The sequence below is a fragment of the Periophthalmus magnuspinnatus genome, chromosome 4, assembly GCF_009829125.3.
Source record: "Periophthalmus magnuspinnatus isolate fPerMag1 chromosome 4, fPerMag1.2.pri, whole genome shotgun sequence".
NCBI classification, from domain to species: Eukaryota; Metazoa; Chordata; class Actinopteri; order Gobiiformes; family Gobiidae; genus Periophthalmus; species Periophthalmus magnuspinnatus.
The window spans coordinates 22,489,739-22,513,554 of NC_047129.1; the positions used below are offsets into that span (position 1 = coordinate 22,489,739).

The window sequence follows — 23,816 nt, forward strand, 5'->3', positions numbered from 1 at the left end:
CGCAAGCTGCAATTGGCCCCTGGGCTGTGAGTTTGAGACTCCTGTCTTTAAAGGTAGCCTACACTTCTGGAGGTGGCATGTCACCCGTATGATCTTATAGAAATAGAAAGACAAAGCTATACTCCAAGGAAATACTTACTTAGTAATTTATTGGCAAAAATACTGTGGCTTTAGAGTAACTAAGTAAAAATCTTCTTTAATAAAAGGGGGTTTTGTGTCATGAAGTGAAGTTACAGTGACATCTGCTGGTCAAAAGGCATCACTGCAAGCTACTACTTATTTGTAATTCACTTTTATGTTCAAAGAATAAAACTGCAGGTCTCATAAGAGTTTGTGTTATGTCAGGTTTATTTATTTCAAGTCAAAAACACACATATGAAAAATAAAATAGCATAAAACATCAAAACAGGTGCAGTTTGTGTGGGTTCAAATCCGCCTATGAGCAAAGCACAAGCCAGTGTCACAGAAAACGCATTCACCTTTACCACAGAGTCACTTTATCAACACAAAATTAAAAAAATCATTTCAAAAAATCTAAATAACAAAAATATATCCTTGTTTTTTAATGACAGAGCTCCAGCAAAGACGTGATAATTTCTTCAATAAACAACATTATGAACAGATATTTGACTTTTAGAGAATAGTCAGGAATGCAATAAAACAAAATAATAATAAAAATAAAAATGAAAGCAATATATTGTCAGTTTTTTCTGTTTAAATCGTTTTTAATTTAATTTATTTAATTATGATATTTTTGTTTATTGTGAAATTGTTTTATAGGCCTTTATTTCTGTAAAAATAGTAAACTGTAAAATTATGAAACTTAATTTTGATATTTTTAGAGATTATTTTTTATTTATTTTATTTTTTTTTTGAGTTTTCATTTATTTACTCATATGACAAGAACCATTTTTGAATAGTATTTATGATTTTCAAGATCATTTAGCTCAAAATAAGAAGAAATAAATCTGCTTAATTTTAAAATGTAAAAAAAGCAATTTAATAAAACAAAATTATACATAAAAAACATGATTAAATGTGAGTTGTAAAGAGCTGCAGCAGAAGCTATTTTGTGAAGTCTATAATACAAATGCATTATATCAGCAGATAGTCAAGGAAGTGTTCAGCCAGTCGTATGCTAAGTGTTTTTGGCCAATCAGAGGCCAGGGATGCAACGTTTCCATGGCGATGAGAGCGTAAACAAGAAGTGTACAGCAGTCGTGAGTCCAGCCTCTTTATCCCAGACGCAGCTCTCAAATTCTGTAACAAAAATGAATTAAACATACATCTTAGATTTTTTTCAACAAGATTTGATTTATTCAAACGCACAAAAAGAGATAAACTATTTTTGCAGGTGTAATTCCTCAGTCGTCCAGGTACGATCAGTAGAAAATGAATTAAAATCTGTCAGTGTTTTTTTTTTTTTTTTTGCTATAGACAATTTTTATTGCAGAAAAAGATATAGACATACACATATTTATACTTAGCAATGACATCATGCTGGGGGTGTTCTACATGTATGTTTAAGGAGAAATGTTCAGCATTTACTGTGGTGACACAGTGCACATTAGCACACACTGACAAAAAAAAACAGTTTTAAGAGTCTGAAAACTCTAGAAAAAACACAAAATTGATTTAAACATCCCGTGAGAATGAGAGTGTAGGAGTGTAGTGTAGGAGTTTGATTTTCAACAAAAAGATGAGAATTACGTATATTGTGTTTGTAATTTTATGTGTGAGGGACTTGTTTAACACCACAAATCATCTCACCTGTTGCCCTTCCGGCTAAGTCAGTTCTTTCTGGTCAGATTATGTTAAAACAAAACTCAGATTAAAGTCTAACTTGAGTTTCAGAGTCCCCTGTTCTCTAAAGTGCAATGAGCAGTTGTGTCCAGGAGAGGGCAGTGCGCTCATAGTTTCTGAGGACCAGCCTCAGCTTTGACTCACAAATATGTGTGTGGTATATCCTGGTTTGAATTATCCAGGCATTCACTTTGTTCCTTCTACAGTGCAAAAAAAAAAAGTACTCCTGCAGCGATCAGGTTAGACACTCATGAGAAATATTCCAGAGCTCTATGTAAGACACCATCGTTTGTCAGAAAGTTATATTTACTATAGCTTTGTGTTGTCCCTGTGGCTCATCTCTCTGTGCCTCAATGTATAAAGATATGTTGTTGTTGTTGTTGTTGTTGTTGAATACAGGAATGTGTTATTTAAAGAGGGAATATTCTGCAAAATTGCCTTTCTGGAGTTTTATACCATATTATAGTGTTTCCTTATTAAAAATATGCCTGAAGATGTTTTGGTTGTTATTCATGCATGTTTGAGCAATCTAGCGGTCTCTCCCAGGCCCTATTCAAACTCTCCTTACAGTTAGCTGAAAGATTTTGTCCAATGTTCAGCCCACAAGCGTACTTCACCTAAACTCCCGCACAGAAATTTTCCACAAATCTACAAAAACAGGATACAAAACAATACTTCACAAACAGGATGTTTCAGTAGTTTCATTAGTGGAATTCACATCAATTGTAACATGATAGCACTCTGTAAATATGTTGATTTGGGTGAATATAGCATTTTCAAAACGTTAAAAAGTAACATGGTGACATTAATATCTTATATATTAGCAGATGATACCCCATAGAAGTGGTAGACCCCTTCTTTAAATCTATTTTGTATCTTTCAGGAGTTCTCAGACTTCAGACGGATCTTAAAACATTTTTGGCAGTGTTTGCTAATGTGAGCGTTGTGTCACCATGGTTACTGCTGAACTCTCCTCCATAGACAGACATGCAGAACCCTCCCCCCAGCTTAATGTCACTGCAAAGTATCAATTGTTCAAACTTCTTTACTCCTCAGTGCACCAGGTGGAGTAGTAGTTTCCTTTATTTTATGTACTACTTATGCATGTGAGGGGCAGGTCAGAATTGCATGGTAAAATTAGCTTTTTAATGGTGCACTATGTAACTTTTCTGGTGAAAGGATACACTACATGGTTGTTTGCCTAGAATCTTCCACAGCATGGCATTAAAAAGGGGGTATTTTACTTCTATGGGGTATTAATTGCTAACACATAACATATTTAGATCTCCATGTTACCTTGCTTTGCTCTTTACATTTTTATGGAGTAGAATGACAGAAAGCTTAACAAATTGACCTATTTTAGTTACAGGGAAGATCTGTGGAGTGGCAACATCCTCACATTAAGATAGTGCAAAATATCAATCTGTAATTTTGTCTGACACGCATTGTGATTGCGATTAGGTTTGAGATTCATGTTTAAGTTCACATTTTAAACACGTCCAGGAGATTTCACAACAAGACTGAAATCTGAACTGACAAAATAATGCAAGAATCATAAACTCTACACAGAAAGGTAAACCTGGAACACAACCCGGAAACTTTGTGCTGTGAAGCTCAAGTTCTACCCATTCAACCACTACAGGTTTAGCTGTTTTTATGAAGAATAACACAGGATATTTATCTGTTTGTGGAGGAAATTATGGTGCTTCAGAAATTACAACCTTTGTGATTTGCTGATTGTGTTGATTCATGTTGTGGTTTTAGTTCAGTTACGAGGTAAATTTGCAGCTTTCTGGTCAAAAAGTGCAGATACCTGTTAGGCCAATCACACTTTTCCTTTCTAGACCTCACCCCTCCTCCCCTCTCACTCTCCCCTTTACTCCTCCAGGTACTGCCCAGTTTAGCAGCTCTATTTGAAGTGTTGTGGGCACAGTTTAGAGCACTTTAAAGAGGGTTATTTTATTTCCATGGGGTATTAACTGCTAACACCCAACATATTTAGATTACCATGTCACATTTGATTCTACTAAAAATGCTATATTTGCCAAAAACAATGTATCAGCGTGTTTTATAACTTTCATTTTCACGCCATCACTGTGCATCCCGCTAATGAAACTACAGCACATTTGTTGTCATGTTTGTCAATTTGCTGTATACAGTTTTGTGTCATGTTTTTGCATATTTATAGAGAATTGCCATGTGTCCCTGAGTCTTCCCCACTGTCCTGACCCTGTACATCAGTGTGTGGGACTCACAGGTGAGGAGGTGGGCTGTAGCAGGCAGGAGCAGAGCCAAAACCAGGATCCCAGTCGGTCCAGACCCTTTAGCACCAGATTCCGGGGAATCAGCGGAGGTCTTCTGAGCAGTGGTCTGCTGCGCGGCATTCGACTCTTTACACTTTTGACTGAAAACACACAGACACAATACAATGAATAAACGGTGTGTAGTAGTGTGTACTGGTCCAGGTAGGTTCCATAATATTAGATGGACATATGCTAGTCTGTGTGGATTTATATTAGTTCTAATACAGCTCAAGATCATTCATTCTATTCAGGAAAGGTTCATTTCTGTTCTGTGAATGGGACTTTTTTAGTATCAATACCTGTAGTTTTGATCATTTAGTACTGATTAATATCTAATTTTTTATACTTTTGACAACCCTAATGTTGAGAAAAAGAGATAAACTACTCACTGAGATACATGACCAAAAAGAAAATTCACAAATGTTTCCCTGATCATATTAATGCCCATGTCCACTTTATGATGGAAGCTTTATGATGGTCCACTTACTAAAGCTTTATAATGGGTACAGCAATGGACTGCACTCAGGAGACTAGAGCTCTGTTTGGGTCTCTGCCGCCTTGATCAGTATAGTAGTAATAGTAGCAGTAGTAGTAGTAGTACCAGTAGTACTTACAGTTGTTTCTGTAGATAGTTCTGGTTGGACTGACAGGCTCTTGTCTGGCTCTCGGCTGCTTTGGTCTGGGCCTCTGCTGCATCCTTCAGACTGAAGCATGACTGAGTCTGATGTTCGGCCTGAGTCAGGTTCAGCTCCAGAGCTTCAATGTGGTCTAGTCAACAATAACAACATGAACGTCAATAAACACAATACCAAGGTCAAGAAAAACAACATAGATAAAGGTCACAGTGTCACTAGCCGGACTAGGTTAAGGTAGAGAGTGGTGCTTGGGCCGGTTTGAGCCCAACATTCACATTCTGGACCGCAGTAAACAGCCACTTGAAACACTTCTCCTGTCTCTGTCTGTGCAGGTAAGCCCAACTCTCTGTGTGCCACTCTGAACACTTTCATGGGCCTCTGTCGCTTTAATGGTGTTATCATAGAAATAAATTCTCTAGTCAGATGATGGCCTCTCACATGGTTCATGGTGTTTGAGATAAAAGATGCAGTGTGTGGGTGTGTGTGTGTGTGTGTGTGTGTGTGTGTCATGAACAATCCCAAAAGTGAAGTAAACAGAACTAAATCTAGTGCACACAGGGACCATTTCACAGAGCAGATTAACACGTGAAAACAATCAACAACAAAATAAATGTCAAGACAACCAACCTTAAATGAACAAAAAACAACAAAAAAGCATTATAAAACAAACTCATTAACTAAAATAAAACATCAAAATAAAACAAAAATCATCAGACATACAGGTTAATGTGAAAGGTGAAATGATGTTTTCAGACAGTAGATTTTGTGCTTTCTCAGGCGGGTGGATTATAGCAGTTTAAATAAGGCAAACAACACTAGCAACTACAATTTAAAGTCACATAGTCTAGGGAATGTGAGCACTGGAATAATCAGAATGAGTGAAGGCAAATGGACTCCAAATCAGTTTTTGATGAAGAATTATTATTTAAACTTTTGTGAGAGGAAATAACTCCACTTTTATATGCTTACACATTTGGCTTTTTCGTGTCTCTTCCATAATCTCACACCCATGTTAGCACAGAGCTATGTCAAAAGCCAAAATTCTTGAAATAGTTTTGACAAACCTCCCAGGACTTAATATGGACTGAAATGGCTCTAATGTCAGAATTACCTCATGTTTTCTGTTACTTCATTATGATATTTTTACAGCACTGTTATGTACTACTTCTGTTTCAGAGATAAAGTCAGTCAGTGCCTGCCTGGGGTCCAGAAAACAAACTTTTCCAATATTTTATGAAGGTGTGAGGTTGGTCACCAGTGAATTTCCCTGAGTTCAGATGGGCATGACTGACAGTTGGATTAGCCAATCAATTCCACGCATGGTCTGTTTGTATCAAAACAAATACGGTTGCTTACGAGGAAAAAAGAAATGACAAAAATATCACAGGAGACTGAAAAACATTGCAAATTTCTGCAGAATCAATGAGCGAAGCATGAAACTCTGCTAAAGTGGAACTAAAAACAAATTGATTTCACTTCTAATCTTTGTATATGGTTATTATTATCTACTGTTTCTAGTATTTTGTGTCAACTTTAGTGCAAACATGGTAAATTTGCAGCTTTCTGGTCAAAAATGCCTACATCTAAGTGTGTGCTGCCTTCAGTGGCCAATTTCCAGGAGTTGGTAACATCACACAGGACTACCCTGATTACAGCCAGGTGTTTCTGATTACAAACACCTCGCTGCAGGGGTGGTGTTTGAAATGTGTGAAGTTACCGTGATACTGTGCAGCCCAGCAGATTACAACATAAACTTTATTTTCTACAATGGTGGGGAATTGGTCCAATGAAGAAATGAGAAATTAAAGAGGCGGTATCACACTTCTAGAGAGTATTCATTGCTAACACATAGATCAACATTTTAGCTTTTATTGTTTTGAAAATGCCATATTCACAAAGAAGTTTCAGTTTCATTTTTTGCTCCCTCTTTCCTTTGCTCTCTGTGCTAAGTCATGTTCAGAGCACATTACATTACGATCAGCATTCATCCTGCTACAGTGGCAGTTACCATGGTGACACAAAGCACACATTAGTAAGCACAGCCAAAAAAGTTTTAAGATAGTCTGAAAACTCAAGAAAATATATAAAATGGATTTAAACACACACATTTTCAGGTGTTTAGGTGCTTTTTTTTAATAACTGTAATGTTATTTAAGAGGGACTTGTTTAACAGTTAAAATCATCTCACATGTTGTAATTCCAACTAAGTCCTTATATTCAGATTGTGTTAAAGTTGAACAAAGCCTCAGACAGAGCATGCTTTAAGTTAGCATCACACCCCTTGGGAATATTGATGACATCAGCAGCAAAGTATCAGTTTCACGGGTCCCAGGTTATATGTGAATGTTGCAAACACAACGATGTTCTGGGACTTATTTGCATGTATGAATGGAGGTGATTACAGAATATACCAGCAGTCTTTACTCGTTACTTTTATGGGAACTATGTGTGAATGGGGCTTATGAAACTCATCTAATGCTTCCTGATTGTAGTAGTGTTTTCTTGTGGTGGAAGTACTACTCAATTTTATTAGTTAAGTATAAGTACAGGTACCGGGACAAAAAAATACTCAAGTAAAAGTAAAAATATTTCATGAGAGAAAAAATCTACTTAAGTGAAAGTATTAAGTACTGTTTAAGAATGTTTAAGAGTAAAAAGTAAAAGTTTTCATGCATATTTTGAGATGTAATAAAGCTTCTAATGTAGTGATTTTGATACAGATTTGTGCTGAATTTTGTTCAGTAGAGTTTTTTCAGCAGTTTTCTAGCTATTTTTATTTGTATGTTTTGTTTGCTCAAAGTATGAAGGTGTTAAAAATAAAAAAATAAAAACTCAAAGTAAGAAGTATTCACATAAAAATTTACTCAAGTACAAGTTTTTCTATCTGTACTTTACTTAATTACAGTACTTCTACTTCATTACATTCCTCCACTGATGTTTTCCCACAGTGAGGTGTAAACTCCTTACACCTGTCTCCTATTTTCCTCTGGTGCACTTCTTTCATTAGCATGGTGCGCTTATCTGATGCCAATACAATGGCCGCCACATTATCAGCCTCACTCAGGATTCAATCATTTCCCTCCAAAACTGCACAGGAAGTCAGCTCCCTGGGCAGCCAGGACTTCCTGTGTACACTGCTGCAGTAAAAGTCAGGCTCAAAGAATGTATTTGGAGAAATTTAATTAAAGCATGGTTGGCATTACATGCAAGGAGGTAATGACTAAAAGTGAAGGAATGTTCTGAGCAATGGGGAGATCAGAGAGGGAAAATGTGTCCATGGCTGAACGGAGCACTGAGGTCTATGAGGTCCAGACTTCTGTATTTTTTCTTCTACTAATTAAGACTGTAGAAATGTATAATTATGTTTTGTTCTGCCTTCAAGACTACACTACCTGCAACAAGTCAAGACAAATATTCAGCGTGTTTATGAATAAATGACCTGATAATAAGAGATGATAAAAAAGTCTTTATTTAATTTAAAGTCTTTATTATTTGCAGTATTTAAATAAGCTTATGCTTTTGGGTCAAATTTTTTTTAAAATTCTGCATATGACCCAGAATGTGGCTGATTTTCAAAACCAACAGAGGTGAGAAGAGTAGCCAAATATTGTACTTAAGTAGAGTAGCGTTACTTCAAAATAACATTACTCAAGTAGAAGTATAAAGTAGTAGTCCAAAAAAATGACTCAAGTAAGAGTAAAAAAATATTACTACTCAAGTAAGAGTAACTTAAAGAGTGACTGTCTGGGCATCTGATTTATAATTTGAAGCTAATAAAATTGGAAGGACAAAACAGTGGGAAGAGGAACTAACACCTTTACTCAAGTAAGAGTAGTGTTACTTCAAGAAAGGTATTACTCAAGTATAAGTAAGTATGATGTTAGAAAAGAACAGTTTCTTAAAACTTTCCTCAAGTAAATGTAACTGGATAAATGTAACTGAGTAAACTATAAACTATTCATGATTGGCTGCAGAATGAGAGACTCATGTGAGGCTCATTTTGATTTCTGCTTGGATAATCGTCTTGACAACCAAAACACCAAATTATAGCAGAAACACTAGCATGTTAACACAAAGCTATATTTGATTTGAACACGTTAACCTCGGATCTGGAGACACAGGTCAGGACTATTGTACAGGTTGTCCCATAGTGTATGTCCCTCCCTGATCCTTTAAGATCCCTGATGTAAGTGCTGCATTAGAGACATGTTCTTGAACAGTGGTCTGTTTCACACTCTGAGTTTATGTGGAAATATGGAGCAGTGGAAACCTGCAGTGACAAATGCCTCACTTCAGACCTGTCCTCAACTCTGGTCCTTCTCTGCTGGTTGAATCCTGATTTAGACCTGGTTTAGCCCTGGTTTAGTCATCGTTATTAAGACACGTTTTGTACTAGTTTAGACCTTGTTTAGGCCTGGGTTAATCCTTGTTATAAAGACCTGGTTAAGTCCTGATTAAGATCTGGTTTAGCCCTGTTTTAGACCTGGGTTAGTCCTTGCTATTAAGACCTGGTTTTGTCCTGGTTTTATCCTGGTTTAGTTCTGTTTTAGTCTCATCTTATTTCTGGTTTAGTCCTTGTTATTTAGACCTGGTTTAGTTCCCCTGCTCTGATCTGTCCCTGGTATGTGGGGTTTCCCTTCTCCCACAGAGGGCGGGTCCTTGAACACACCGGCATGCCACATTCAGGGAGCACATACTTTTTCCTTTCTGGCCCTGCTCCTTTCCACTGGTGTGTTCAGGCGTCATGGGTATTCTCGGCTCTGATGTAACACAAACATTTCACAGGACTCTGCTACAGGGCTGGAAAAACTGACTGGATTCATAGGATTTCTGACTAGTTCGGAAACTGTATGTAAGATTTTGATTTGAAATTTCATAAATTTGACCTGCATCCTCAGATTGTTCAAATCAAATATAACTTTTACTTATAATAATTGTAATTCTGATGTATTCTTAATTACAAAAGCATTGGACATTATGGTCAAGTTGTTTATGTTGTAATTTGGTGTTGGTGATTATCCAATCAGAAAACAGCATGAGCCACACATCAGTCTCTCATTTGGGTTTCAATGGTCAAATTCAGTTGGTTTAAATCTAAAATGCCTCTCTCTGATCTGAATGGTCATTACCTAAACCCCAACACCTGCAGCCAATCATGAATCAGTGCTAGTGCGGCCTCTGCAGCTCAGTGAGGGAATTCTGGAGGTTCTGAGTTTTCACATGAGGCATGACCTGTCCATAGACTGAGAATGGGGAAAACTTGTATGTGTTGTCTATGGCTCAGCAAAGGTTTGAGGTTTGAAGGCTGATTCCGACTGTTGATTCTTTGGCAAGACACTTAAACCGAATTACCATGTAAGAATGCAAAGAGCAAGAAAGTGATTGATGGTCGGTGGTCTTGCTTCAGTCAGTTTGTCCCAGGACTTGTCTGACCAGGCATTCTGTTAGAATCTGGAATCGGATCATAGAATGTAACAAACCTCTGTCCTAACTTGGGACATCCCAACCACAGACACTAATTTTTATCATGTGTCTCTCAAATGCAGAAGACATCTCATCTCTAAAATTATCAAAACACTCAGAACAAAAACTTCTTTTACCTGAGATAAATAAGAGTTTGGTGCGCCGATCTGTTTCAGAGCCTCCTGCATTATTTTTGTAAACATAAGTCACCATCCTCATTTTGACACTAACAGAGCATGTGTCTCTGTGATTGGTTAATCTACTTGTTAATCATACCCTCTGAAATAAGGGAGAAAGGATACAGTTCCAGACCCACTTGTTTTTGTAAAGTTTTGTCAAAGTGTGTGGTTCTGGCTGGCTAGGAAACCCCAGGGCAGCTGTGGCTCCAATAGCGTCTAACCACTACCAAGTATGGAGAGACTGAACAATGACTCCAGTGCTTTGAGAGGGTTTTTGGGGACAATACATGTTTCCTCACAGTAGTCCCATTTACAGAGGCTAAACCCATTAATATATTAATCACAGATGCCCTCCGAAAGCTTATTAAGTCATTACATCCGTTTGTTTTGGAGTTTCCTTCCTTAAATTCTCCTCAAGTGGAAAAAGTTTGTCATCTGCTCTGCCCTGTATCTACAGCCCCAATCATTTATACAGCTAGGGCCTTTTATTTGGTAGTTGAATGTTCTTAATTACAGACTCACGTTGTCCGGGACGATAAAGATATTTTTATTTTGTTGGAACAGACCAATCACGCGTGTTTGTTTGCGTGAGTCAGCCGTTACCGTGGCGACAGCAGTGCAGGGAAAGTTTGTCTCAGAATAAACTAAGAAGAATGTGTCCTTTCATGGAGAGAAAGAGGAGGGAGAGAGAGGGAGGGAAGAGAGGGAGAGAGACAGAGAGGAGGGAGACTGAGGAGGGTGGGGCACAGAGGGAGAGGAGGAGGGAGAGAGAAGGAGGGAGAGAGAAAGAGAAAGGATAGGCAGAGAGAGAGAGGGAGGGAAGAGAGGGAGAGAGACAGAGAGGAGGAAGAGAGAGGGGGAGACTGAGGAGGGTGGGGCACATGGGGAGAAAAGAAGCAGAGAGAAGGAGGGAGAGACAAAGAGAGGGAGTGAAAGAGGGAAGGAGGGAAAGGGCAAAAGAGAGGGAAAGGAGGGAGAGAGAAAGAGGAGCAAGACGCACAGAGAGAGGGAGGGAGAAGGGGAGAGAGGGAGGAGGGAGAGAGAGAGAAAGAGGTGGGTGAGAGAGAGGCAGGAGGAGGGAGAGAGGGTTAGACTCTTTTAAAAGGACTCTCTCTGATCTGAATTGTCACTACCTAAACCCCAGGACCAGCAGTCAATCATCATTCAGTGCTAGTGCAGCCTCTGCAGCTCAGAGAGTGAATTTTGGAGGTTCTGAGCTTTCACATGAGGCATGTCCTCTATCTGCAGGTTAAGGCAACCCAGGTTCAGTTGTGATTGTAGAACCTTTTTTAAAACTGTAAGAGTGCAGGCTACATACAGTTCCTTTCTGTTCTGGATTAGTCTTAGTTAAGTCCTGGTCCTAGTTCAGTCTTCAGCTCTCCACTCTGACATTTTTTACTCTTATAAGACTGTTGGACATACACTACATGACGCGGGAACTTTAAATCATATGGCAGCACACATGCACACTGTGAAGTGGTGCTCACGATCAGTCATGGCTATGATGAAAGTTTGTCTAAGTGAATATGAGGCTCCATGTCTCCATGTCTCCATAATAGGACACAGAAGTGTCCTCCAGTGAAGTATTCATTTTGTTTGTGTAGTTTTTAAGATGTTGTCTGTGACATCCACCCACAGCTCCCTGTCCATTGCCTGATCTTTAAATATTTATTAATTTTGCGTGCAAAAACCTCACAGAGATAAAAGGGTGAGGGCTGCACTCTGCTGCTGGGAACAAGTGTGTGGGAGGGCGTATGGCGCATGAATGAACATCCTGGTGCAAAATCTTAGTGGTGTTCACGTTTGTAAAAGTGGGTTTACTATTGGCCATAGATTGTAGGTGTAAGGAGAGGAGGGCTCACTCTGTGACCAAGACTCCAAAATATCAGACAGGCTTGATCTCAGTCGCAGCTCGTTCTAAATTTAACTTTTGTCCCGATGTCACTTTAAGACCTAGAACCAATGAAATTTAGCTACAACTGAAAATTTTCCTCATGATCATGACTCTTTTGTAGCGGACGGCCAAAATCATGCAGTAGCCACCTGGCTATAGTTAAACAGGTCAGGTATTTCATTTTCTACCATGTTATCATGTTGTTCTCTCATCAAAAACATGCCTGAAGAGGTTTTAGATGTCATCCATGCATGTTTGAGTAATTTAGCGATCTCTACCGGGCCCTATTTGAACCTCCTCTCGGTTAGCTGTAAGATTCTGTGCAATGCTCAGCCCACAAGCCTATGTCACTCATGCTTCCACATGACAATTCTCCATAAATGTACAAAAGCATGATATAAAACGGTACCTAGCAAGTTGATAAGCCTGACACGAGCCTGATATGTGCAGTAGTTTCATTTGTCGGTGATAGTGCTCTGAAGGAGAAGTGACTTAGTTAGGAGAGCAAATGGACAGGAGACTCAGAGCTTCAAAAACAAAAGTGAGACTTATGAAACATCTGTTGTTTTCCATGAATATTTTCAAAACAATAAAAGGTAACATGGTGATCTAAGTGTATTAAGTGCATATTATGTGTTAGCAGTTAATACCCCATAGAAATACCCCCTCTTTAAGTCCTGGCTTAGTTTCGGTTTAGTCCTGGTCAGGGTATGGTTCCTACCGTCCTTGAGGTCCAGCTGAGTAGTGAGGTTGGCCTGTATCTGCTCCAGTGTTTCCACAGTCTCCTGCAGAGCACTGATGTTCGTCATCAGGATGAGCTGTGGAGAGAAACAAACACCCCTTCAGTCTGATCTCATGTACACGTGTGAGCAGTGAACACTGTAAATGACCAGTCAAAACAGCAGAAGAAGAGACATATGCAAAACAAGGTAAATAACTATTAAAAAGTTCAAGTTTAGTCCTGGTTTGGTCAAGGTTTAGTGCTAGCTTAGTCCTGGTTTAGTGCTGGTTTAGTCCTGGTTTAGTTTTGGTTTAGTCTTGGTTTATAGCTGGTTTGGTCCTGGCTTAGTCCTAGTTTATTGCTGGTTTATTGCTGGTTTAGTCCTGGTTTAGTCTTGGTTTAGTGCTGGTTTAGTCCTGGTTTAGTCCTTGTTTAGTCTTGGTTTAGTCCTGGTTTAGTCCTGGTTTAGTCTTGGTTTAGTGCTGGTTTAGTCCTGGTTTAGTCCTGGTTTATTGCTGGTTTAGTCCTGCTTTAGTGCTAGTTTAGTGCTGGTTTAGCCTTGGTTTAGTCCTGGTTTAGGGTCAGGATTTAAGAACAGCTCCTGGATACAATCACTCTTAGTCAGGTCTATCTGCTGAGGAGCACAGTCACAAGGGAGAAGCTCAGAGTAGACTCGCTGCTCCTCCACATTTAAAGCTGACCTATTCTGCAGAATCGAGTTTTCAGACCTTCAGAGGAGAGCAGAGGAAAGCCCTTATGAGAGACACAGCAGCCCAGTGAGGTGTGGTTTGTGTTCAACAGAGAATCTAAGGAATCTAGCTCTCGTTGCAGCTCCAACACATCTGGGACAGTTTGGGCTCTGAGCAGGTGAATCAGGGTTAGCATGAGGAGGACACATGGAGGACACATGGAGGACACATGGAGGGCAGGTGCAGGACAGGTGGAGGTAGGTATCTAATCCTAATCCTATTATTAAGGGAAAAAAATCGCAATTTGATTTTTTTCACAAATCTTTCATCCCGATTTCTCATCTCTATTGTAAACCTGTGGACTGTTCAAAGTTCACATTTTAAACATGTCCAGAAGAATAAAAAAAAAGACTGAAATATGATCTGACAAGAAGTTTTGTTATTTGTGGAGGATATTATGGTACTTCAAAAAGTGCAGTCTTTGTGATTTTGGTAAATGCCTCCTTTCAAATACTGAAATCTTGTGTATGAATGCTCAGAAAATGTTCATTTGCACCTATCATGACCCCGCTCACAGCTCTGTACTTTAGGGTGAGCAGATTTTCAAAATTAAAAACTAGGACACACCTAGGTTAGGTTGGTGTGAAAAAAAAATTGAAAAGAGCATTGCGTAACATTGTCAGGCCAGATTTTCTGTATTTTAGCGTAACAAATGACAATATATTGTCCCCTTTACTGTTGGCGGGGATCAAATTGGTCAAAAATAGGGACACCTGGGACATTTCTTGTATAAAACTGGGTCAGATCTCTGGTTTTGGATAAATCTGCTGGGACAGGGTACACAGGGTTCAAAACTAGGGCTGTCCCGGGTAAATAGGGATGTCTGGTCAATCTACTGTACTTGATTGATAAAAGAACAGCCATATGAAGAATAGTCTTCGTTTGTCTAAGGGGGAATCCCATAAACCTCTGTGGTGTGATATCACAATGTATTTTTAGCAACTATGAAAAGGGCTATTGGACACCGGGTCGTAGGGTTAAAAAATGTTACGTTGCTATTTTTAATAATAAATTACATATGCCATATGAAAGGTGTTCACACCAGCACAGTCACCACATGAAAGCTGTCACTAAACAGGGACAAACCGAAAATTAAACCTGGACTGGGCCAGGACTAAACCAGGTTTAGAAGAGGACCAAACCCAGTCTATGTCAGGACTAAACTTAGATCAAACGAGAACCAAACCCTTAGTCCACTTCTTTATACAGTCTATGGTTTTAAATCAGCTAACTGGCCTGGGACGAGGCGGGCGCTTAGCAACGCTGTGAATCAAACCTGTTGTTTACGCTAGCAGGAGTGACCTTGGGGAAAGAAGGCGCCCGATTTGTCTGTTATTAATGTTCATTTCTTGAGTTAGGTACACAATAGTGAAATAAAGATACCAAAATCCTGTAACCGGGGTTAATATGAACAGTTTAAGACCAAAATGATGAGTTTGACAGCAGCAGTTACAGAGAGAGAGGACACGGTTTTCTAATGTAAAGTGAATTGGAGTCGATGAAGCCGGAAGCGCACCCATGATCACTTCCTATGTGGCACGCGGCAGCTAGCGTGTTAGCTATGTCAGTTTATATATACAGCCTGTGTTTAAAATGGGGCTTATACTCCTTTGGTAATACATTATATTAGTGCTTCTATGTTTAATGCAGAGCTATGCTCCAACACAAACACTTTCCCCACCCACCTCTTTCTGTCCACGTGTAGAAATACTATTTTTAATATTTTAACTGTTTACTTTTTCTCTTTTGGTCCAAGAGCATTTGTACGCAGTGGTATTTCTTGTCACAGACTCATTGTCACATGACCCTATGCCCTTTAAAAGGGCTCAGCGAGTGGTGTTTCGTTATATGCCCTGACCATGACACGACCTGTGTTAAAACACGCTGGCTCATCCCATGTAACCAATTAAGGACTTTTAAAATATTTCCAATAGAGTGCCTCGGACTTATCTTCTTTATTTCTTCATCTTTGTTTTGTTCCCCCACCTATACCACAATTGAACCTGGGTTGCAAGAGCTTTAACCTGCAGATAGAGACACATACCAGTTTTTCTCGTTCTCAGTATATGGACAGACCATGTCTCATGTGAAAGCTCAGAGCCACTCACTGAGCTGCAGAGGCTGCACTAGCACTGACTAATGATGGGCTGCAGGTTTAGGTAGTGACGATTCAGATCAGGGATAGTCCTTGTAGGTTCAAACCAACTGGATTTCAGCATTGAAACTGGCAACCCAAATGAGAGACTCTTGTGAGGCTCATTCTGCTTTCTGATTGGACAGTCATCTAGATAATTAAAACACTAAATTATAACATAAAAATATGACATAAATCAGCATTACAATTGTTATCAGTAAAGCCTGTATTTAATTTTAACATGTTTACCTTGTGTCTGGGGACACATATAGGTCATGTTTATGGAAAATCTAAATCTTACAGTTCCTTTAAAGAGCAGCTTCGTCTAAGTTAAAACAGCTCTTTCCAGCATGTCATGCTCAGTTGAGATAATGCTTAAGCGATTAGGTGTTAGAATTGATTAGTCACAAACATTTCGAATACTGGTGCAGTCCAGGTTATGTTTGTTGGAAAATGTGGTCATTGTCACCAAACGTCTAATCAGCCTGCGCCCCGGGTCTGACAGAGCAACAGCAAATACCAAAATACCACACCTCTGTCCCAAGTCACTGAGGCTCTCAAACCACTCTACTACACTACCCACAATGCAACAGAAAGGGTCCCTGCTCCAGAACTTGATGATGCCATAATTTCAGATAGAGGGCAGGGGTCTCTTTAACTCCATGGGAGATTCACTGTTTTCAAAGAAATATTCAAAGTTATGATCTACAAATGTTAAACCTTATCATTATTTGTTTGGGATTGGCTTCACAAACTTGCCATATAAATCTTATGGTTAAAAGTTTTTTCAACTGACAACAATCATGTCTTTGGTGTTGAATAATAAGATCACTTTCTCAAGATATTGTGAAGAAGATTGCATCAGTTTTTGGATTGGCCCAGTAAGAGAGAAAAACCATAAACCAGGCATTGCGAGCAGTCGGGACAATCAAGCCAAGCTGTTCTTGTCCAATAAAAATTTAACTCATCGCATGTCAAAAGTATAATTAAATAGTTACGAAATATATCCAAAATAATCCTGTTTTCCATTCACTTCTGCCTGTTTGAAGAGTGGTTGAAGTCATAGTGTCCTTTAGTACACCCTACTGGCCACAGAGCAGACTGCATCAATCGTGGTTCCAGACGTATCATTGACTTGTGTTGTTGTCTCTGCTACAGATGCCAAGTCGCTCCACACTCTCTACATGCGCTGTTACAACCGGACAGGCAAGCAGGTTGTTTTAGAGGCTTATGTACTGAACAACAACAGCAGGCTCACAAAACGCTGAATAAACCCCATGGAGAAATCTGGAAGAATCAGACATCTGAGGATTTCAAGAATTTCAACACAAGTTACTAAAATAACTCTCTTTTAGCTTCATGATTTTAGTGATTAGATGTTAGTTAGTAATACAGACAGTCATTTAATCAAACAGTGAGCTAGTTTCAGGGCTAGTTTGTGTGAAATGGTTTAAACAATGATTGGAAAAATAAAGGTGTTGTCATTTATTTTTATTTGTAAAATCATAACTATTGTGTATGACAAGTTTGGCTCTTATTAACATTATGGTTGCTAGGGAACAATAATGGAATTATCTCTACAGATGCCAGATTTGTTCTGCATGTTTAATCAGGAAGTACAATTATAAACAAAAAATAAATAAATAAATAGACAAAAATAGGCAAGTTTTGTTTTTGGGTTTTTTTGTAAAATCTTAAATCTTAGTATTCTAACCTGCCCTATGCACTTTAAATTACCTAAATGTTCTATGATCATTTCAGCTAAATGACGATTTTCCAATAAACTTAGGAAACCCCTGTTCCCCAGGGCCTCTTTAGGAAAACCACAGCCTCGCCAAAATAAGAGCTCGACTGTGAGAGGACCTCATCAAAATAAGAGCCTTACTGTGAACCCAGAGGAGGAGCGACTGAGACCAAACACTCACTTTTTCCATTTACCACAACTACTGCCTCTACTATTTCTACTAATATTATGAAAGAGGATGCAGCAGCAACAGCTACTACTACTACTACTACTACTACTACTACTACTACTACCACTACTACTACTACTACTACTACTACTTACCTACCTTTATCACTAAAACTGGGGTTAACTTATTTTCAGAACTACTACTACACAACACTGAAATGGGAGCCAATGAGTAGTAGTAGTAGTAGTAGTAGTAGTAGTCGTTGTTGCTGAAGTAGTAGTAGGAGTGGTCGAGGTTGTCAAATCAATAGTAGTAGTATTAGTAGGAGTAGTAGTGGTCATGTTAGTAGTAGTTGTGGTGGTAGTAGTAGTAGTAGTAGTTGTCGTAGTAGTAGCAGTAGTAGTTATAGTAGTGGTAGTGGTCTTGTAGTAGTAATAATAGTAGCAGTGATCATTGTGATCATATTGGTAGCAGTAATGGTAGAGGTTGTATTAGTAGTGGTAGTAGTAATAGTGGTCGTGGTCATGGTTGTATTAGTAGTAGTAGTAGCCTAGTAGTGGTCATATTAGTAGTAGTAGTTGTAGTAGTAGTTGTAATAATAGTGGTCGTTGTAGTAGTAGTAGCAATAGTGGTCGTATTAGTTGTAGTAGTTGTTGGTGTTGTAGCAGTAGTTTTTTTTCAACTTTACAATTTTCAGGAATATCAAACAACAATAAAATAAAATTACTGTCTTAAAAACATAAAAAACAACAGTAGTTCATTTTAAATGGTTTGCAGTTATTCCTCACTTTCCTAACACATTCCTAGCATCCTAATTATTCTCTATAAAACTTTCAGAGGCAGAGTTTTGCTGTCAGCTATTTATACTTTGCAGCTGATATCATCAACATTCCCTGGGCGTGTGAGGCTATCTGGGGGCACTGCTATGTCTGAAGCTCTGTTAACTCAATCTGAGCTTTGTTTGAGTTTCAGACAAACTAAAAATTTGTCAATATAAATAAACAAAAGGTAAATTATTTTTTTCACCATACCCTCAGCATTGTTTAGTAGTAGGCCTAGTAGTAGTAGTAAGTCCAGTAGTAGTAGTAGTAGTAGTAGTAGTAGTAGTAGTAGTAGTAGTAGTAGTTGTTGTTGTTGCTGTTGTTGTTGTTGTTGTTGCTGTTGTTGTTGTTGTAAAAGTAACACTATAGTACTCTTTCACATTTTCCAACTGGCTCTGCATTGAGAGTTACAATATTTGTAATAGTAACAACAGTAGTAGTCGTAGTAGTCGTATAGTGTTGACTCACATTTACCATCCTGTTCTGTTGCAGCATACAGTTGGTCATGATGAGCATTACAGTAGTTTTAGTAGCAGAAGTAGTAACACTAGCAGCAGTAGTTGTAGTAGTAGTAGTAGTAGTTGTAGTAGTAGTACTAGTAGTGGTACAATACTCATACTTGCCATCCTGCTTTGCTCCAGTGTGTGATTGGTCACATTGAGTGTTACAGTACTTGTAGTAACTGTAGTAGTTGTAGTAGCAGTGGTAGGCCTAGTGGTAGTATAATACTCACATTTTCCATCCTGCTCTGCTCTAGTGTGTGGTTGGTCGTGTGTTACAAGTTTGTGGAGTCAATCCCAAACAAATAATGATAAAGTTCAACATTTGTGGAACATAAGTTTGGAGGTTTCTTTCAAAAATGATGAATCTCCCTCAGGGTTATATAGACCCCTGACCTCCATCTGAAATTAGCACATCCAGCTACTGCCAAGGTTTAAAATTAAAATTGTTCTTGATTTGTTACAAATGGCACAAGTTGAAGTGGGGACGCAGCTGATATTTTGTCGTTTGTCTGAAAGGTAAACAGGAAGAAGAGGTGGAAGGATGCACTACTAACAGGAAATTTGATAAGTCATAATATTTCTCAGAATTCTCTCGAACTGTTTATGAAAAAAACATAATTAAACACTTTTTCAATGAAATTATTATTTAATTATTATTTAATTGAATCAGATTATTATTATTATTATTATTATTATTATTATTATTATTATTATTAGTAGTAGTAGTAGTAGTAGTAGTAGTAGTAGTAGTAGTAGTAGTAGTAGTAGTAGTAGTAGTAGTAGTAGCAGTAGTAGTAGTAGCAGTAGCAGTAGCAGTAGCATTACAGGGAGAATAGTGTGCCCATCCTCCCTGTGTTACTGTGGCAGAGAGTGGTTATTCTTTCTGCTCTTCACTTAAGGAGGTTGTCAGAAATGAAAGTGAAAGTTACTGTTACTGAACATTACAGATTTTGGATTTGTCCCAAAACAAAACTGACTTATGACAAAGAGACGTCAAACTGGACTCAGAGATTGTAATTAACTGCTGGAAAAATGCAGTATTTTGAAGAACTTTGATAAGACTTTGACTGTCACCATCTGATAATTATGTGAAGATTTATTCTACCACCTTTTTGGTTCATTGGCAACGGTCACTAAGGCCAAGAACTGTGGAGTAGCAGTAGTAGTAGTAATAGTAGAAGTAGCAGCAGTAGTAGCAGCAGCAGTAGTAGTAGTAGTAGTAGTAGTAGTAGTAGTAGTAGTAGTAGTAGTAGTAGTAGTAGTAGTAGTAGTAGCAGTAGTTGCTGTTGTTGTTGTAACAGTAGTATTATAGTACTCACTCACATTTTCCATCTGGCTCTGTGTTGAGAGTTACAGTAGTAGTGATAGTAACAGTAGTAGTAGCAGTAGCAGTAGTAGTTGCGTTGAGCATTAGTTACAGTAGTTGACAGTTGCTCTAGCATATGGTTGGTTATGTTGAGAGTTACAGTAGTAGTAGTAGTAGTCGTAGTAGTATAATACTCACATTTTCCTGCTCTGCTCTAGCCTGTGATTGGTAGTGTTGAGTGTTACAGTACTTACAGTAGTTGCAGTAACAGTAACGATAACAGTAGTAGTAGTAGTAGTAGTAGTAGTAGTAGTAGTAGTATTTGTAGTAGTACCATTTACTCACATTTTCCATCCTGCTCTGCTCTGGCCTGTGATTGGTAGCGTTGAGTGTTACAGTACTTACAGTAGTTGCAGTAACAGTAACAGTAACGATAACAGTAGTAGTAGTAGTAGTATTTGTAGTAGTAGTAGCATTTACTCACATTTTCCATCCTGCTCTGCTCTAGCCTGTGGTTGGTAGCGTTGAGTGTGTACAGTACAGTCCTTACAGTAGTTGCAGTAACAGTAGTAGTAGTAGTAGTTTTAGTAGTAGCATTTACTCACATTTTCCATCCTGCTCTGCTCTAGCCTGTGGTTGGTAGCATTGAGTGTTACAGTACAGTCCTTACAGTAGTTGCAGTAACAGTAGTAGTAGTAGTTTTAGCAGTAGCATTTACTCACATTTTCCATCCTGCTCTGCTCTAGTGTGTGGTTGGTCGCATTGAGCTTGTCGTTGAGCTCCAGGATTTGAATCGTCAGCCGCTCCTGCTCTTCACGTGCCTGGGTCACCATCTGCTCCAGCGCCTCCTGGTTCTTCTGGCACACGACCTTTGACCCCTCGTGCTGTACAGTGAGGTCGCGGAGTTCAGCGCGGCACTGTGCGGCACTTTTAAAGTCCGGCGCTGTGGCCCACACGACGATGGTGATCAGGGAGCCGATGAACCACAGGGCCAGCAGAGACAGTGCCAACTTCTGACATGTACCAGAGGACTTGGACTCCGCCATTGTACTAATACTACTGCCAAATAATACTACCAAAAAATACTATTGAAAAACACTATCAAAAACTACTGCCAAAAAACACTACCAAAACTACTACTGAAAATAATATTGAAAATACTTAAATTCTTAATTTTAAATAAAATGGCAAAAAATAATGACTTTTTAAAATTAATTAAAATGACTTTGGAATAAACAGTAAAAATAAATGAAAGTGAAATGGCCTAGAAACTGAAATTAACTGAATGAAATAAAAAAAATAAAAAAATAAAAAAATACTACTACTCTATACTATGAAAAAGGTAAACAAGAGTAAAATAAAAATTTAAAAAAAGCTAAACTAAATAATTTGTTTTCAAAATTAACAAAAGTTTCTCTTTAAAATAAAAAAATAAATAAAGAAATGTTGGTTCATAAGCAAATAAAACACAACTTCAGAATGTCCTTGTACAAAAATGCCAAAAATGTTACAAGTGAAAAACAAAATTTCATAAAACCGTTTCGTGTAGCTGTACAGAGTTTAGAGTTGGCAGTACAAACCCGAAAGTTGATGTTTGAAGCTGATGATTTGAAAGTAGTCCATGAAAAGACGAAAATGTCAAATGTGGCTCGACCTAAAAACAAAAAAAAAAAAGGTTGAAAATCTGTGTAAAAAGTAGTTTTGGTGTGAAGTGAAAGGAGCTCTGTCTGCTGCTGTGAGCCTAGGACTGAACCCTGTGAGCACAACCTCCCTCTCTCCCTCTCTCGCTCTGTCACTCCCATTCTCTCTAACTCCCTCCCCTCTTTCCTCCCTCTCGCTCTCTCTCCCCTTTCCTCTCTTTTCTCTCTCTCTCCCCTTTCCTCTCTCTCTTACTTCCTCCCCTCTTTCCTCCTCTCTCTATCACTCTCTCTCTCTAACTCCCTTCCTTCTTTTCTCTGTCTCTCTCTCTCCCTCGCTCTATCTCCCTCTCCTCTTTCCTCCCTCGCTCTCACTGCCACTCCCTCTCTCTCGTTCTCTCTCCTCTTAGAGAAGAGGCTCCAGCTCTCGCTGTCTCTGTCACGCCCCTCTCTAACTCCCTCTCCTCTTTCCTCCCTTGCTCTCTCTCTCTCTCTCTGCCACTCCCTCTCTCTCTCTCTCTGCCACTCCCTCTCTCTTTTTCTCTCTCCTCTTCTCTTTCTCTAGCTCTCTCTGTCTGTGTCACGCCCCTCTCTAACTCCCTCCCCTCTTTCCTCCCTCTCTTGTTCTCTCTCCTCTTCTCTTTCTCTAGCTCTCTCTGTCTCTGTCACGCCCCTCTCTAACTCCCCAACCTCCCCCCTTTTCTCCCTTTCTTCTCTCTCTCTCCCCTTTCCTCTCTCTCTTTCTCCATCTCTCCTTCTATACCTCTCTTTCTCTGTCACTGCCCCTCTCTTTCCTCCCTCCCTCTCTCTTGTCCCTCTTCTGTGTCTCTCTTCTCTCTCTGTCACTCCCCCTCACTAACTCCCCCGTCCTTCTCCTCTCCTTGTTTTCTCTCCCTCTGTCACTGCTCCCTCTTTCCCTAGTTCACTCCCCCTTACCTCTCTCTCTTTCTCATACTGCCCCATCTTCTCTCTTCCTCCTCTTCTCTCTATTTTTTTCCCTCTCTCTGTCACTCCTCTCTTCCACATGTTTCTGTCTCTCCCTCCTTCTCTCCCTCCATCTTCTCTCCTCCCTCTACTCTCTCTCTCTCAGGGAGGAAGAGACTGAAGGAAAGTTCAAGAACACACCTCGGTGAAAAAATCCACCAAAAATATCCCCGCCCTGGAGACATAATAGGAAGAGATACAGTATTCATGGTAACAGTAACTCTGCTGGTAGTAAAAAAGTAGTAGTAGTATTTGTAATAGCAGTAGCAGTAATTGAATAGTAGTAGTAATAGTAGCAGTAGTAGAGATAGTAGTAGTCATAGCATTGCCATTTCTATAAGTAGAAGTAGTAGTACAACTAATAGTATAGTAGTTGTAGTAATAATTGTAGTAGTAGTAGTAGTAGTAGTAGTAGTATTGGTAGTAGCAGTAGCATTTTTGTAGCAGCAAGAGTGAATGTATAGCAGTAGTAATAATAACAGCTGTAGTAGTACTAGTAGCATTGGCATCGATAGTAGTAGTAGGCTAATAGTACTGGTGATAGTATAGTAGTTTTAGTAACAATTGTAGTAGTAGTATAAGTAACAGCGGCAGTAGTAGTAATAGCATTGCCATTTCTTTCTAAGTAGTAGTACAGCTAATAGTATAGTAGTTGTAGTAATAATTGTGGTAGTAGTAATAGTGGTAGTAGCAGTAGTATTTTTTGTAGCAGTGATTGTATAGCAGTAGTAATAGTAGCAGTTGTCTACTACAGCTGCTACTATTACTACT

General features: G+C 38.9%; 1 protein-coding gene across 1 annotated transcript; it reads right to left on the reverse strand.

Moving 5' to 3' along the window:
* Positions 1-471: 471 nt before the first annotated feature.
* Positions 472-22,342, reverse strand: si:ch211-1a19.3 (uncharacterized). The gene is made up of 5 exons (XM_033964919.2): positions 21,147-22,342; positions 12,999-13,095; positions 4,721-4,874; positions 4,059-4,207; positions 472-1,260 (listed from the first exon to the last, which is right to left on the reverse strand). Coding segments are annotated over exons 1-5 (726 nt in total). The 5' UTR covers positions 21,471-22,342; the 3' UTR covers positions 472-1,258.
* Positions 22,343-23,816: the final 1,474 nt, after the last annotated feature.